Raw genomic sequence first — 18,235 nt, forward strand, 5'->3', positions numbered from 1 at the left:
TTTCTGTGAATTGTAGGTGATAACAACATTTACCACATGGGGCTGCCATTCAAGTGTTTAGAACAATGGCTACAACAGAGTAAAGGTATAATGAATGTTAGCTCTTCCTCCTTTATTGCAGTGGAATTCAAAATATGATTTCAGACTAGGAATGATAGCTCATGCCTGTAATCCCAGAACTTTGGGAGGCCGAGGCAGGTCAATTGTTTGACTCCGTGAGTTTGAGCCCAGCCTGGTCTCAAATATGGCGAAACCCCATCGCTACAAAAAATACAAAAATTAGCCAGGCATGGTGGTGCACATCTGTAGTCCCAGCTACTCGCGAGGCTGAGGTGGGAGAATCGCCTGAGCCTGGGAGGCGGAGGTTACAGTGAGCCAAGGTCGTGAGCCAAGGTCACTCCTGCCTGGGTGATAGAGTCAGAGCCTGTCTCAATAAATAAATAAATAAATAAATAAAATATTTTAAAAATATGATTTCAAAAAAGGCACATTCATAGACAAAAAAGAAGATTGTAGCTAACTAAGTACCTGCTTACCTTTCATAAAGAAGGGTCGAGTTGTTTTCCAGAGCTCTGGATTGTTGTTAAATATGATGCCTTTCTCATGCATACCGATGCACTGCAGCCCAAGTTTGCTGCCGAATCGAGAGCTGTAATGATTGTGCTTCATTATGTGGAACATACTTGAGGATCTGAAAAGACAGGAAACTTTGGTGTCAATTTTTAAGGGTCAGGAGAACTCCTGGTGGTACATTTTGACTAGGAGGTAGCTCTCTTAGCAAATGCATGTTGCTCCAAATGCAATGTGCGTGATTTCTAGTATTCGGGTTGAATAAGCACTTCTGTTAGCATGAGGACATCCTTCTCCAGTTGAATCATTTCTACCTACTGACTCCCTGTTTCAACATCACCAAAGATAGAAAACACACACACACACCCATATACCATTCCTTACTTCTCTTTCTTCTCTAACCTCACCAAAATACTATCCACTACTGGAGTCAGAGCTGCAAGGCTGTTAAGAAGCTGAACCCTCCATACCACCAGAGCCAGAAGAACCTCCAGCCTCCCAGGTATCATCCAGCCTCACTCCACAAAGTGCCACCCACTACAAGAGTGAGCCACAGAATCAGAAGTTTGTGGAATTACTAAAGTCTTGTTTTCCTATTTTGGAACCAGCAGTTTTGCCTAGTACCACCCAACTCCAGTCTCTAATCAGGCCTGCCCCCTCCAGTGGAGTATCAGTCAGGGCTTGAAAAATATCTCCTTGGGCACTTCTTCTAGCCCTGAGCTTGGCCAGCGCCTGGCTGGACTGGCATGCAAAGTTCACTGTGGTAGTAAAGGAAGCTATTTTGGGGCTCTGCATTCCATCATGACTCATCAAAGTCTCCAGGGTCACAGAGTTCTCCCACGACACAGGATGTGATGAGTCATGAGATAGGGCAATTTGCATGATGCTCAATTATGCAAATTCAAGATGCATTAGATGTCATTGGTATTATCTTGATTTTAGATGTTGTTGTTACTTTCTTGGTGAACTTAATATTTATACAAAATTTCATGTATTAATTGCAACTTTGGTCCTCCCTCTCCTCTAGTCTCCCGAAATTTTGTTTCACAGCTGCAAATTCTCCCACTATGGAGGTTTTCAGAACAAATAACCCTCAAAGATTGCAAGTGGTTACTATAATATCTGCAATTGGTTCTCAGGTTGGAGAGACTCTTGCTCCTCCATCTCCTAGTTGACACTTGGCTCCTAAAAGGATACTTTTGCCTTAATGAGGTTGTTCAGTTAATGCCTGTTGAAATACATTCCCAGAGGACTCTAGACCAAAAAAGCGCTGCTCTGGTTCAATGTATTAGGTTGTGGGCTAAGTATTAATCCAGCTCTCACAACTGCGATGTGTTCCATAGTCCTATTTAAGCTTTAAAAGTAAGCCCCTGAAATAATGGTAGTGTCAAGAAATTAGAACAGGATTATTATTGTATAATAATATATAATATATAAGGTGTGGTAGTGTGTGCCTGTAGTCCCAACTACTTGGTGGGCTGAGGCAGTAGGATAGCTCGAGCCCTGGAGGTTGAGGCTGCAGTGAGCCATGATCATGCCATTGCGCTCCAACCTGGGTGACAGAGCAAGATCCTATCTCAAAAAAAAAAAAAAGCAGAGTTATTATATAAATAACTTATTAATATTTATTTCAGGAAAAACCACCCATTTTCAAATAAAAACACTATTAAATATTCTCTTGATCTGATTCCAGATAATATTCATCAAATAATCCTAAGTTTTGGACATGTTTGCCTCTCCCTAGCAAAAATAAATAAATAAATAAATAAATAAATAAATAAATAAATAAAAATCCAGATGCTTCCGTTTGTATTCTGGGGAATTACTTTGTCTGACGTTTCAAATTTTGTCATATATAGAAAAATTATGCTATAGGAAGGAATGAAATTCTTACTAATTAAAATATTTGAAAACTCTAGCTTTACTTACCTTCCCCTCCATCATTCTATAATTAAAGCAGAAATTAAGTAATTTATATATTCTTTATTCACAAACTAATATTTAAAAATTTTAAGCACTTAAAGGACAAACACTATTTTTCTGCTCTGACCCTGGGGCTTTTGCATACTGCATTAATCATATTGGCCTGTCCATTTCATTTAAGAACTTGCTAATCAGTTTTAAAAAGAGAGTAAGAAACTCCAAACATAAAACAAACCCAATGAAATATTTGCTAGTTATTAGTAATAAAGAGCCAACCTTTAAAATTCTTGTGTCCTTTAGGGGGCACCAACATCTCAGCTATTTTGAATCCAAAGCTCAGGCTTGTCAGGGACAAAGCTAATCAGGCCGATGTGATAAAGCAAGGGATGTGTGACTGTCCACAGATGAGCAATTTAAAACAAGGTCACTTACTAAAAGTAGGCTGGATTTATCTAACCAGAGTAAATCAGAAAAGTGAAGAGAAGGTCAGTGATGAACTAAGGACCCCAGCCCAGAGCTCCTCCTGGCAGTCAAGACAGGCCTGGCTCTGGCTTGTGGGCCAGCCTGCAATACTGCCAGAGGCAAGTGTTATACTGATTATTTGGGAGAGTGAGGATTTCTTAGCACTGAGGAGAGTCCAGCTGAGTCCCCAGCCTCAGCAGGGACAGTGCACAGCGTTGGGTGTCTGATCACTAGGGTTATTATCCCTCATTAAGCATGATTGAAGATAAAAGACATCTCCAAAGATGGCAAACCTATTGTCTGTTCAAAATGAAAAGTAGTCAGGGAGTAAGCTCTTAGGTGATGAGAAGAAAGCCACCTGAGTTCTGGGATTAAACAATTCACACACTTGTGGGCAGATTCAACAGTGATGAGGAGGCAATTAATGGAATAATTGGTGCCTTCTTTTTTTTTTTTTTTTTTTTTTTGAGACAGAGTCTCACTCTATCGCCCAGGCTGGAGTGCAGTGGCGCAATCTCAGCTAATTGCAAACTCCACCTCCCAGGTTCAAGCAATTCTCATGCCACAGCCCCCTGAGTAGCTGGGATTACAGGCACCCGCCACCACACCCGGCTAATTTTTTGTGCATTTTTAGTAGAGACAGGGTTTCACCATGTTGGCCAGGCTGGTCTCAAACTCTTGACTTCAAGTAATACACCCACCTTCACCTCCCAAAGTGCTGGCATTACAGGTGTGAGCCACTGCACCCGGCTGGTAACAAACATTTAAAAACACTTGCCTCATGTAGATCTGTTCCATCAATCCTATCACCTTTTCACTGTCCTTCACTTCTCTAATATCCTCACTTACCCAGCTTAAATTCTAGGTGACTACAAGAGATAAACAATCTTTATAACAGAGGAATCTCACTGTAACCACCTAACCAGTGATCAAATTTAACATCAGTGCTAGTGGGACAACCTGTTACTCATCTTCTGATGTGATGTGATATGAAGTTCCTAGTACTACTGAAGTGTTATTGCAAAAATGTGCAACCTTAATCTAATTGAGCCTTTAGACCCAATTTTCAGTTTATAAGAAATACAAGAGAATAGATGAATATAGTAAATGACACCCTGATGAAACAGTGAGAGAAATTCAGAATGTGGGATATGTTATAGCTGACCTGGTCTCTTCAAAATGTCAATGTCACAGGGGGAAAAGTGTGGCAGGGGGATGGCTCTTTCAATTTTCCTACTCATTTGACAATTTTCTTAACAGAAAGTTGGGAAAAAATTACTGTCAATCATTAAAATTAAAATACCCTTCCCTGAATCCTCAACTCCCTTGACCCTCTTCTTACTTTGTCATGGTTGTCTGATAAGACCACACTCTAGCTAAATCCAACTCTTAGCTTATTCTGTGCTTGCACCTGGCAGTTGAAGTGGGCTGGGAAAAAAAGAAAAACCACACATGTGCACACATGTGTGCGCATGTGTGTACGTTAGCGCACACGTGCCTGCTGTCAGGTCTCGGTTAAATTCAAGTGGGCCCTTAGTGTCGCTGGCAATGCTACTGCATGTCCCCAGCCCATTCACTCTCTCACTCTTCTAGATGACTATTATATTCTCCCTACTCAGCCCCAGCTGAAGACTTTATTTCCAATTTTCCCAAGAAAGTGGAAGCAACTACAAGAGAATCTCCACAATCCCCAATGACCCGGACCTGTGCCCATATATTCCACCTTCCCTCCTATTACTATGGAAATTCCATGTCCCTATTCAAGGCCAACCCATCCACTTGTCCCCAGGACCTCTTCACATCTCACCTAGCACACTCTTTCTTTCTCTTCCATCAACAATCATTTGATTTTCCTCCATAACTGACCAGTCCCCCTACAACTCACATGCTGTAATTTCTCCTATTTTAAAAATCAAAATTCCTTTGCCCGCACATCTCACTCATCTACTGGCCCATTTCCTGCCTTCTTTATGGCAAACTCCTTGGAAGACTTGTCTACACTTGCTGCCTCTGATTCTTCTCCCCCGATTCTCTTCTCTGGTCAGACTTTTGCCCCCACTAGTCCATTGAAACTGCTCTTGTCAAGGTCACCTGTGACCTCCCTGTTGCTAAATGCAGTACTGAAATCTCCATGCATTCCCTTGCCCCATCAGTGGTATTTGACATGGTTCACAATTTTCTACTCCCTGATATGGATTCTTCACCTGGTTTTCAGACATTACACTTTCCTGGTTTTCTCTTCTCGGTCTAGCTGCTCCTTCTCAGTCTCTGTTGCTAGTTTCTGACCTATTTACACTATAGGGTCTCAAGGTTCAGTTCTCTCTACTCAATCATCCCACTCAGATGTCAACTGGGCATGTCAAATCTAACATGTCTGGAATGGAACCCTAATCTCTCCCCTTCCCAAACTTGCTCCACCTATCTCAGGACACGATGTCCCCATTCAATGCAAAACTGGACAGCACTTTGACTCTTTTTTTTTCTCTCACACCCTACATCCAATCTGTCAGCAAGTCTGTTGGCTTTGCCTTCAAAATATGTCCAGAATTTTCCCTCATCTCTTATCACCTCTACTGCTACCACCTGGACCAGCCACCATCACCTCTTGCCTAACTGGTCTGTCTGTCCCCATCCCTTGTCCTCTTGCACCTATTCTCAACAGAGCAGCCAGAATGATTCTGCTGAAACATAAATGAGTCATATGTGTCAGTCCTCTCTCAAATTCTTCAGTGGCTTCCTTTCTTGCAGGGGGTAAAAGCCGGAATTGTTACAATGGCCTGCAAGGCCTGACGTGATTTGGTACCCTGTTGCCTCTCTCATCTCCTGTATTCTTCCACTCAGGTTCTCGCCTTAGAATATTGGCACTTGCTGTTCCTTCTGTCTAGAATGCTTTCCCGCCAGGTCTCTTCATGGGCTACTTGCTCATTTCCTTTAGGTCTTTATTTAAATGCTGTCTTCTCAGTGATGGCTGCCTGAACCACCTGTTTACAATCACACCTGCGTCTCTACAACTGGTCCTCCCCCATCCTCCTTCCCTATTCTTTTTCTATGTAACACCTATCTGCCTGATAACAGTGTGACCAACTATCCTGGTTTGCCTGGGACTATGCCAGTTTCAGCACTGAAAGTCCCACATCCTGGGAAAGGCCCTGGTCCCAGGCAAACTGAAACAATTGGTCACTCTACTGATACACTATATATTTTACTTGTTTATTGTTGACCTAGTGACGACATATTGCTCCATGAGGTAAAGGAATTTTGGCTGGTTTGTCCACTGCTGTATTCCCAGAGTTTAGAACAATACCTGCTGCTATACATAGTAAGTTTTCAAGAAATATTTAATGGATGAAGAGCCAATAATGACTATTACAACTTAGAATCATTCAGTGCTTAGTATATAATAAATTCTCAGTAAATGTATATTCACAGAATAAATGAAGGAAGCCCCTGTAAATGATGTGTAAATTTGCACATCATTAAGACAGATGTAAAAATATAACCCTAATTAGTATGTTAATTGCTAACAGATATGCAAATATAACCCAAATTAGCATGCTAATTGCTAATTTCCCTTTATGAGTGCTACATAAATTTTTTTTGTATTCATGACAAAAACTAATCTAGGGACATATAATGGACATATAGTGTCATACGCAGCACCTACAGACCTTCATTAATTTAGAGTACAGCTGCCTGGGTAGCTGCCTGGGGAACGGTGCACACATCATCTACAGCTCACCAGATGGACCGTGCCTCCACGCCCCCAGTGGCACACGCGGCATCTCAGCAGCGCACATGCCTGACTTCTCCCCTCAAGTTCTGCAGCCCCTACTACTTTGGGACGAAGCTGGTTGGAAAAGTTGGACCATAATTTCTACACAGTTGTAATGACTACAGACCTCAAACTTTTCAAAAGAAAAAAAAATCTGGCAAACTATTCAAATAAAAATAAAAATCTTTCTGAGGTCCAATGGGGTCTTTTCAAGAGGTACGGGGAGTGCTGGAAGGGACTTGAAGAGCAGGCAAGGAAAGGAGATGGGGACAAACATGTCCTATTCCCGCGGGGAGCTCAGCCTTTAACAACAAAATTGAACTGCTCTGAGGCAATTAAAGAGAACACAAAGACTCCAACAAGTGAAAAGCCTGAGAGGGCAGGAAAAGGAAAGAACTGGGAGAGCTGGGGGTAGTGTGGGTGGGTTGTGGCTGCGTCTCAGCGTGCACCAGCGCCTGAGTCGGTCGGGGTTGTTGGAGTCAGTTTCCTAGTTAAGACTAGCGGAGTGGTCAGATGCCACCCCCACTGTAACGAGCAAGCACTTCAGGAATTGTCTTTGGAAATTCACGGAGTTTTTCTGGAGATTTAAGAATCTAGCATCGAAATATCTAGTATCTCAGAATGATTTCTGTCCTGGTACTGTGGTCCTTTCTCAAGTCTCTCATTCTTTACTCCAGTTCTAGTCTTAAACCTCCACCACCTTAGCATAAGACAAAACCAGTCCTGCATCGCTGTTTCCTGTAACCCCGGGGAGAGGCCCTCCTGCCCCAGGAGCTTCCTCCTCCACCCCCTCTCTAGATGGAATGTTCTCAAACTCCCAGGGGAGTATTAAACACCACTGATGCCTGAGTCCTACCCCCAGAGGTTCTGATCTAAAAGTGGGGGTGTGGCCTGGGCAGTGGGGCTTTGAAAAGCTCCCTGGGTGACTCTAAGGTACAGCTAGGGTGAGAGGCACGGCACTGTGCTAGATCCTGGGCAGCAGGTAGATATCCTTCTAGATAAATATCCTGGGGGTCACTTCACCTGTCTGCTGAGGGAAAGAGGTGGTGGGGAAGGCAGACCCTGGGCTGGGTAGAGCTGAAAGGCAGGTGGCTGTGCGGGGAAATGAAAGAGCAGCAGCAAATGTCCCTACCCCCAAACCCAAACACCAGTGCTTCCAGGATATTTGTGAGACCATAGCCAGTTGTAAAAGTGACTCAAGTACTGATTTTTAAAATGAGAACATATCAAGAACGTATCATAGTCACTTAAATTTGGCTGACTAGAGCCTAATAGACCAGGAGAATTAAAATAAAAAAGTAATTATGATCTAGTTCTTAGAGCAGTGGTTCTCAAACTCAAGTGTGCAGCAGAATCACCTGCAGGCTTTGTTAAAACACGGATTGCGGGTCCTACCCCAGACTGTCTCATTTAGTAGGTCAGGGTGGGGCCCGAGAACGTGCATTGCTAACAAGTTCCCAGGCTTGTTGATGCTGCTTGTTGAAGGACCACACTTTGAAAACTACTGCATTAGAGTACTTCACAATGAACCCAATGAAATGATGTTTCCACCTGAAGCCATTTCTGTTTAGTTGTGTGAGGTTTGCCTCAGCTACTCTTAAAAGTGCTACAACACAAAACTGAATGAAACAAACAAACAAAAATCCCAGGTCAAAAAAATTCTTTTTGGATAGTTTGAAATATTTAGAAGTATTAAAATAATACCAATTTCTCCCCTGCTCCCTTCTTTCAATATCTGCTTCAAATATTTGGGCTTTGAGGATACCGTGGTATTTTATGAGATGATGTATGTAATCTTGACCTGAAAAAATTATGTAGTTTAGAAAAGCTTCACTTACTTTTGAGCTATAGTCTTTGTATCTGAATGAATAATTCTAACAAATTGGTAAAACACCCTGGTCAGCTTTAGTTTGTGGGTAAAGCGCTATCAGGGATTACGAATATAAACATGTGTTAATGAGACAATGTTTGCAGATAGCTTTGCTAAAAGTCTACTAAAGCTGGCTGAAAGTCTAGGGAAATACGCCATCTTTGAAATTCTCCATTTTCTAAGATCAATAAACAAGAAAACAAGTATTTCACCAAACTAGTTCCTTATAGTCAATTCCTATTTAGTTAACCATAGAGCTAATTCAATCTGCTAGTTATCCACAAAATATAATAATGCAGAGAGGGAGGACACTATTTTTTTAAATGGGTAATATTGTTCCTGATTTATGTAAGATCACTCCACCGGGATACTCGCATAAAGTCATAAATGGGAAAGCAGCATGTGAATTACTTCTTTTTCTACTGTCTTGTTCTTTTATTTTCTTTATTCTTTACTTTAATCGGATTCAGCCAAGGTCGGCTTACCATCTGCTCTTTTAGAGGTGCTCAGTTGCTTGGCAGGAGAATAAATTAGCAAATTGCTAATCAGATACCTCTGCCTCAGGTTTGTTTTATTTTTTAAAAGACAGGGTCTTGCTCTGTCACCCAGACTATAGTGCAGTGATGTCTCGGGTTTTATTTTTGTTTTCTGTGGGTTTTTTCTTTGTTTGTTTGGCTTGGTTCTTTTTAATGTTTATTTGTCGTTAAGACCAAAAAACTTGGGAAAGCAGAAAAGATAACACCTCTCCCTAAAGTATGTTTTGTCAAAATCAAATTATCTGGCTTCTAAGTTTCCACATTCACTGCTCACAGAGATTGTAAATAATTTCCCAACTTTCCAGAGTTAGTTATTTATGTACTGCTGGCTTCAATTCAAGCAAAACCCAATTATTCTGTTTGCAATGTTAGATTTCTGGGGATTGCTCACTTCATTTCAGTGGTAAAAATATAGCGTTAGAAACAAAGACATCAAGATTCAAAATAAAGTTGTCTTAAGTGGAAAAAACTCCAGCCTCGATTTAAAAAGTATGTCTTCGATTATGAACAGACTCACTTGCTGATAATGAGTGTTTCCTCTCCAGAGATCCAGACTCGCATGAATTCTCCATACACCCGGTTGTAGTAGTTGCAGGCACTGCCAATCCCCATCCACAGGAATCTGCCGTGGGAGATGAGGGGTCCAATTCCCATGCAGTAGCCAGGACCTAGGACAGGTGTCAGAGCATAAGCAACATCTTAGTTACACCAAAAATTGCAACTGTTTTGTGTTACTCCTGTTTTTGTTCTTTTATAGCTAAGTGTTCTTTACATGTGATGTATATCTGTGAATCACGAATAAAGTGATTTGAAACAAAACAAAACAAAAGCCTCACGCTTAACATGAGGCTCTTCACTTCTCCATGAGTAAAAAGGAGTTCAGTATCCACACCACACTAGTTTTATTTGGTCTCAATCATTTCAGTCTGAATGAACTGGGGTGTGTGTGCTAATTTCTTCCCAGGTTAACTGGTATCAGTGAGTTTCTAATACAAGTCAATTGGTGCATTTGGTAGCAAACATGGAAACGCTGATGAGTGACGATCTGGCAGATCTGTTTGGCGCCTAGTTTTTTCTGGAAACTTTTGGTTTGAGTGCCCCGGTTGACACAATGGGTGGGTTAAAACTGGTCTGTAGTTTTGTAGGAAATCTTTCAACTGAAAGAAACAAGATCTACAAGGAGAATGTCCAATCCAAGAACATCTATTTCTTTTGTTACCCTCAAAAAAGACTCCGTTTAAGAAAAGGCTCTTAAGCTAAATCTAATTAGGCAAAATAAAGCTAAGAGATGAGGAGTCAGGCAATGGGTCTTTGAGCCTCTAGATTGGAGTTTGAGTCCCATGATCTGGTTTTAGCCGAGAGTAGTGGCTGCTTACAATCTTGCTTATGCAGAGGATGGCAGAATTGTAAAGAACATGCGTCCAGGGAACAACTGGGGAATTTGGTGCTGCTTATATCAGAGAACAACCTTGGTAGCTTGATTTTACTGGTGTTGGTAAAACGTTAGATTAAAAAGTTTTAGAATGTTTTCAGGAGTTGACAAGTAGCAGTTTTTCTAAATCTTTCTCCTTTAATTCCATTCTGTCAGTGAAATCATTCTGAAGCCAAAACATGCCTAACTACGTGAGACAGCATTCTCACCTTATGGGCAAAAGTTGTGTAATAATATACATAGTGTAAGCTTTTGCTTGAATCATCTGAATTGGATGTTTAATCCCAAACACAGCAAACAGTGTTTAGTCTTTTACTTTGTAATAGCTGAGTTAATATGAGCAAGACTGTCAACTCTTTTTTCCCTTTAAATAAAAGATCTTTGCTAATACCTATAGAACCAAAATATGGTCTAAGGTTATTAATCTTGTGATTATTTTAGTAACACTACATTATACAGTAGATGACTGACTTTGTATTAAAATAATTTCATTAAGCTCTTTAAAAGATTTCCACAGCAGATTTGATTGAATATGTATTTCCTTAAACTGTCATTAGATATATTAACTTTTAATCAATTAATATATGCATAATATAATATCTCACTGGATATTTATAGCTTGGCACATTGTAGATGCTCAACGAATGTTTCCTGAATAAATTTTAAAAATTAATTAGGCATGTGTATCTAATATAAAGGATGAAGTTTTAAATGCCATCCTTTTTTTTGAGACAGAGTCTCGCTCTGTTGCCCAGGCTGTAGTGCAGGGACATGATCTCAGCTCACTGCAGCCTCCACCTCCCGGGTTCAAGCGATTCTTTTGCCTCAGCCTCCCGAGTAGCTGGGATTACAGGCTTGTGCCACCACACCCAGACCGCCATGTAAAAATCTTAATATTTGGGACCTGCCATTCAAATGTAAGCTGTGATGCAGGAGAGATGCATCTACTGAAAAAGGGAGATTGAACCTCGTGCTTAGATTAAGAACCTGAGTGTTCTAACCAGAAGAGAACCAGAGTTTTGAGTCCCTAGCGATCAGTTGTATATCAGCTTAATTCATCCAACAAACAATTACTGGTATAGATACTACTGGTATAGACACTAAAATTAGGGACTGGAGATGTTACAAGCATAATGGTCCCCATCAGAGTCTAGGGGCAAGAGAGGAGAGTATGTGAAAAATAATTACTAAATAAAAGAATGTTAACACAGTGTGACCTTTTCATTTACGTGTATATCTTAGGCCTTCTACCCACCCTCCAGCTGGAGAGAAGAATGCTGGAGGAAGGTAGAAACTTTGGCAAAATATTAGGGAAATATTCTGGTTGTAGCCACATTAAGCTGATCGTTGCTTCTCAGATTTGGGAATGCTTATCTAGGCATGCAATGATGGTGGGAGCCTCTTTCACACCCTAAAAGAAGCAGTGAATACTTTGCTGCATTTTTGTACAGAGACAGCCTCCTTGGAGCCAACAGCTGGGACCTCTCCCCAGCTGTCCTAATCAACAAGCTGTTGCTTTCCACGCCTTACAGATGTACACCATAGAGAAACCTGTGTGCACATATACATTCAGAACAGCCCTGTTCACAATAGCCCCAAACTAAAGACACCTCAAGTGTCCCTCAACAGTGGAACTGGCAGTTAAACCATGAGATATTTATATAACTCAATACCCTATGGCAATGAAAATGAACTACACCTGCATGCCACGATGTGGATGGATCTTAGAAACATACTATTGGGCAAAAGAAGCAAGATAGAAGAATACATAATGTATGAATTGACTGCTAAAACCTTTAAAACAAGGCAAAATTAACCTGTATTCTCTGGGATGTGAAATTATGTGGTAAAATGATAAAAAAAAAAAAAAAAGCAAGGGAGTGACTGTCACAAAATCAAAGACAGTGTTTTGCTCTGGAGTGAGAGAGAGAGAGTGATTGCAAAGGCACACGAGGAGCTTCTGGAACAAGGGTAACATCCGCTTTGTCAGGCTGCATTGTGATGGCAAATTTGTCACCGCACTGTCCAGTTTTCTGTGAAATATTATCTTAACAAGAAAAAGAGGAATGTCAGTTGCCATGCTTTTTTCCCCCCTAGTTCCCTTCTCTGGGATGTGGTACCCAGGGCAGAGCATGGCATCTGGAGGGAGAGGACCCTTGTTTAGAGCTGGGGATGGCTATACGTCCTGGGGGAAGGGAGAGCAGCCAGTGCCAGGTGACTGTGAGTCCTGACCCAGATCAGTGGTCTGGGAGCAATTTTTCAGAACTGAAGCTTCCAACCCCGCCCCCCTCCCCCGGCCACTCCCCCTCCTCCGCAGGAATGACCCTTTCCTCAGGACTTTCATAGCCCCTACCTGGCACTAAGTCAACCACCTATGTGTGTGCCCCTGACTGTCTTTACTACTTTTATATAATCCCCTCGGGGCAGAAACCACATCTCTTTAATCTTTTCACACATCCTCCTGCCCCTAAGCAGGAAAACAGGGCAGCCTGTTTACTTAGCAGTAAATACGGCTAGAGGAAGCTTACATATGAGCCCCAGTTTCAGCATTACTAGTTGTGTGACTCTTTGAGTCTCAGTTTTGCCAACTACAAAACAGACACAAACACACCAACCTCACCAGAGAAAATGGGCACGAAACTGCCTTGTAAATTATAACTCACTTAAGGGCTTTAAATCATTATAAGTCCCTCCAGCTTTCACTGTTCCTGAGCTTTCCTGACTCTGTGCTTCCCCTAAACCTCTAAAACCAAGAACCTAGAGAGCCACTGATTAAAGGGAGCTGGCAGGAGCTCAGGAGTATTGATCAGCAAAAGCCACCCCAAACAAGGCCAATTTTCTTATCTTCCCTCCCCCAACCAGAAACCATAGGATCTCACAGTCTGTGCTACTAGTGGATTCTAACTAGACCTTCTGCTTTCAAAAGGAAAGTGTGAAACTAGAAACTACCTGTCTAGCAAAATAATCATCAACCTGGGCTTTAGGACTTCCTGGTGGTCCCCCTACATTCCCACTTTCTGTCCAGCTGGGGAGATGACAAGCCATTTCCCTTCTCTGGGCTTTAACCATTCACTTGTAAAATGACGAGTTTGAACTCCATGGTTTCTCATGCTTGTCATAGCATTTTGTCTGGGCAAGGCAGATCAACTCCCTGGGTCTCAGTTTCCCCTTCTGTCAAATGAAGGAGTTAGGCTCATATTTGTGGCTCTCAACCTTGGCTGCTCATAAAAAATCAGGAAGGGAGATTTTTTTAAAAATAGCAACCCCAAACTAGCTGAGCTCCTACCTCAGACAGTGCTGAGAATCACTGTGCTACTTGATCTGACTGTCAGTGGATCAGCATGATGGCCCTGGCCCAGAAATGGTGGACAGAGTGAGGTGCTGCCTACTCTCCCACTGATCCAGAGCTTCAGGGCTGCTGGTTCTCAGGCTTGTCCTAACAGGCTGACCTCCTTGGTCAAGGGTCCAAGGAAATTCCACCAGTGCTGATTAACATAAGCATCTGGGGGGACTTTTTAAAAATGCATGTTTCTAGGCCTGAAGAGTCTGAGCAGGGTCAGGAGCAGGGTCCAGGAACAGAAATGTTAACAAGCTCCTACCTGCTGGGTGTTCTTACATAGACTTAAAAGCTTGGGAACCTGTGGCTCACTGGATGGGCAATGCTGCGTGGGCAGTGCTGGACTCTCCTGGCCTGATTGTCTGCTAACACAGACAAATTGGAATTTAGCACCTGAGCCTATGAAGGGAAGAAGAGGAAAAAAAGGCTTTCCACCCCCACCACTTACTCACCCCACCCCGACCATTCACTGACCCTGACCTAGAAGCCCCCATGGGAGAGGAGAAATCCAGTGAGGAAGGGCTACACCGGGGAACAGAGTTCAAGTTAAAGACCATGAAACAGTTGTCCCTTAGCTCTGAGCCTCTCTTCTCTAGAATTGACCCTGTCAGGGAGCAGAGAACAAAATTAACTAAATGTTCCTTTAAACTGGGCATTAAAGTAATCTAAAATATCAGGCTGAATCAGGCAGAGAGACAGGCAATTATCTGGAATGTTAAAAAGAATCCAGACACAGAGCATTTTGTGCCAGCCCCATGCTCCCACTTCTGATCCCACTGAGACGAGGCCCACCACACTTACCAGTGTGTAACTATGCTCTTAAAGTCTCATTGGATATCTTATGGAATTGGGAACAGATGTGCCTGCAATGAAGCATTTTCACTGAAACCTAAAGAAGCAGTCTGAAATTTCAAGTCATTCTGAATTAATCTGATATCTGATCATTGCGGCTTTAAGGGTGGAAGGGTGGGGTTTTCTATTGGGATTATCTGAATAATTATATTATTCTCTGCTTTTGATTGACCCACAGATCTTGTTGAAGATTCTCTCGGGGTATGATGTTCCAAGAGCACTGGAGTGGTCCCCATTTTTCTCCCACTACCAGGCTCCCATAAGGGTCTAATGGGATCCAGACAGTGGGAGGAAAATGGGGACCACTATCACCACATTCCCAAGAATAAGAGAAAATGATGAGTGGAATAAAGAGAAGGGATAAATACAAGACAAAGAGGGGGCATGGAGGAAACAAAGTGAAAGGGAGAAGAAAAGCAGTGAAGAAGGTGTTCCAGAGACATTTTCACCTTCAGAGCAAAATTGCAATCTATTTTTTAAAAGTTAACCAGAAAACCCTGGAATTTTACTTTACTCCACCCCATCTTGAGCTTGTTTTAAAGGGTACTTGTGCCAAGTCTACTTTACGAAAGCACAGCACAGAGTGGAAGGGTTTATCTAAGATATTTTTTAAGTGCTTTCATTTAAAATGTGCAGATAATTGGTCTGAAAATTTTCTCCCAAGTCCTCATTTGCTAACACAGACATAGTCTTCAGAGATCTTTCCAGGTTTGCTTTTTGTCCTTTTGCAAAATTTTCTTTACCATCATGCACCAAAATCCCAAGTAAATAATCTCCTTCGATACAGAAATAAATGACTGACTTACCTGGTATTGAGGATGTGCCCTCATAATTCCACACCAAGAGAAAAAGGCCAGTGAGGAGCAGGACTGGCATGGTGGCAGCAGGCATGGCTTCAGGCACGATGCTGGTGATGTTATAATGTATCGGGTTCAGCATTTCCAAAACCATCTTGTGTTCCTTGACCTCAGAGGGGGCAATTTAGAGTCCTGTGGAAATCAAAGGGACAGAAAAATTACAGAATCCCCTAAAAGGTTCATCTATAGCTCCTGTTGCTTCAGAGGGTGCTGTACAGTACAGATTCACTTACTGTTTTATAATGTGATCAGACATTTAGGCAAGACTAATTTATGGTTACAAGTCAAAACAAGGAAGCCCAAGAAAGATCTTTTGGCTTGAATTGCAGCATTTCTGACCTTGGTAGAGTCTCAGGTTCCTTTAGACGCTTGGTCTGATAGAACCTTATCATCTTGCCCTTGAGTGGGTAGAGTGACGTGCATTCCCAATTGAAAGCCAAATTTCTTGCCAAATTATAAGAAAATAAAGCTCATTCCAGAGGTGGAGTCATTTTGTGACTTCATCAGCAGGTTTTGTTTAGGCAATCTTCTTCCCTTGAAGCCAAATCAATTTAAAAACAAAAAAAGCAATCCCCCAACTCCCCTTTTTGACCAAAATGACTTTTTTGATCAAAATAGTAAGTTTCTACAGTAAGAACACATTTCTTGGGCATCGTTGAGGTCTTCTCAGAGCCTTCCATCAGTTTGTCTATTGAATTCAAAGTGACTCACTCAGGCCATCTCTAGTGACTTCAATGAAGATCTAAAATCTCTTGTACCACGGGCCAGATTAAACAGTGTCCCTAGGGACCGGCCAACGGTAGTGTGGAAAAAAAGAATTGCAGAGGAAGAATAAGGGAGAAGAGAAAGAAAGGAATGGGGAAGGAGGAAGAAAGAGAGAACAGGCAGAATAGGATGCCACCAGCAATAGGCTCAGGTGCCACTCAGGAACCTCATTTGAAGAGCAGCTAACATCCTGTGCAAGACAATCAATTTACAGTTTGATGTGCTGGTTCTGCTGTGTTTTTCAACATGCCATTGAATCTGTCTTTTCAGCCAGGTTTTGTAATCCCTTTACTCTCAGAACAGAGTTTCAGGGATGGTAGGTAGTCTGTAGCTGAAGAGGTGTAGGTTGAACAAACTTGTATAGTGAGGAAAGAGTGAGTCATCACTAAATGCATTTTCAGTGGCAGATGACATACTCCAAGGTTTGCCTTTACTTAGACAGGGCCTAGAGTTTCTGTGACTTGCAATGGCTCTCAATCAGACTTGTGCTGGGTTTCACCTGTAATAAAATTCTGGATTCACAGCCAGGGCTTCTAACTGGATATTGGGGGCTCTGTGTATTCCCTGAAACTCTGCATAAAATATTGTATCGGCTCATGTGCACATTCTAGTGGAGAAAGGCCATAACTTTCATCAGATTCTTAAGGAGTATGTCATTATATTTCTCCTCTGATCTATATGAGATCTTAAAGTCCAAAGACTGATTTCTGTCAACTACAAAATTTTTACAACATAGTTGAATTTATCCAGTTGCTTCATCATTTTATGTTATTCTACCATTTAAATAATCATTAATGCTTGGGTGCAGGGCACTGAAAATGCACTGGAAAGGTCCTTTGAGATTCTCTCCTGAAAGCACATTGTGCTTATGTTGAGCAGTTTTGTGGTTGTTTTTTTTTTAATATATATAAGTCGAAACTAAAAAGTCAGCCTTGTGTCTGTTATCATCTGGTTCCTTTGTTGATGACAAGCTATTTTTAACAGGGTGAGGTTTTAAATTTCTAGAGTGGAATTTGACATCATTCTGAGTAAGTTCTATGTGACTTTCTGACAGTTGGGACCCTTGAAGTTTTGATTTATATTGATGAAACCTGAAACCATTGTTCAAAGCATAAATGAGGAAAGTGGTTGCAACAAAAAGGATGAAGATGTCCCACAGGAAGTGATCCCAGCAAAAAACTTCACATTATAGGAACTTTCAGAGGTATTTCACAACATTGAAAGCAAAGAGATAAGATGTTGCAAGCTGATGCAAATTTATAAAGGACTATGGCAATTCACTGGCATAGAAAAGATGTTCCCTCAGTATCGTAAGTTATGCAAAGAGAAGAAGGCAAGCACTTTTAAAAAACCTCTTAGTAAGTTTATTTTCACAAAGAAAGAAAACACTTAAAATGTTGCATTGTTTCTAATGTTTCAAATTACTGTGTCCTAAAATATTTTACTATTTTTGTTTGTTTGTTCCCCTACACACTTATAACCTATGGTAAGAGTTTCTAATGCTTTGACAACAAATTTTAAAGGTCACAGAACAGTTGTCATTTTTCTCTTGATTTTTAGGATTGCTTTGCACGGTTTTAGCTTGCATGGTCATTTTTACAGCCCCATACTGCCATGCAAAGTGAGGACTGTTTGTGTGTCTAAAATGTTTAACAGAGTTAAGAAGCCTGGTTTCTCATCTTCCTCAAAAGTATGTCATAAAGATCCCCGACAAGAGCATCACTTAAAAATCCAGCAGGGTAAGAATATATTTTATTTTATTTTATTTTAATTATTATACTTTAAGTTTTAGGGTACATGTGCACATTGTGCAGGTTAGTTACATACGTATACATGTGCCATGCTGGTGTGCTGCACCC

General features: G+C 41.4%; 1 protein-coding gene across 5 annotated transcripts in view; it reads right to left on the minus strand.

Moving 5' to 3' along the window:
- CYP19A1 (cytochrome P450 family 19 subfamily A member 1) overlaps nt 1–18,235 on the minus strand; it is a 108,206-nt gene that overhangs the window by 17,256 nt on the left and 72,715 nt on the right. For all 5 annotated transcript variants that reach the window (XM_055098469.3, XM_055098471.3, XM_063596644.1 and 2 more), the window contains exons 2-4: nt 15,561–15,743; nt 9,651–9,801; nt 537–691 (exon numbers count right to left, since the gene is read on the minus strand). In XM_055098469.3, the coding sequence (XP_054954444.1) occupies nt 537–691; nt 9,651–9,801; nt 15,561–15,705 (451 nt within the window). In that variant the 5' untranslated portion in view covers nt 15,706–15,743. The remainder of the gene's footprint in view (nt 1–536; nt 692–9,650; nt 9,802–15,560; nt 15,744–18,235) is intronic.

Source organism: Pan paniscus, chromosome 16, assembly GCF_029289425.2.
Source record: "Pan paniscus chromosome 16, NHGRI_mPanPan1-v2.0_pri, whole genome shotgun sequence".
Taxonomy (NCBI): domain Eukaryota; kingdom Metazoa; phylum Chordata; class Mammalia; order Primates; family Hominidae; genus Pan; species Pan paniscus.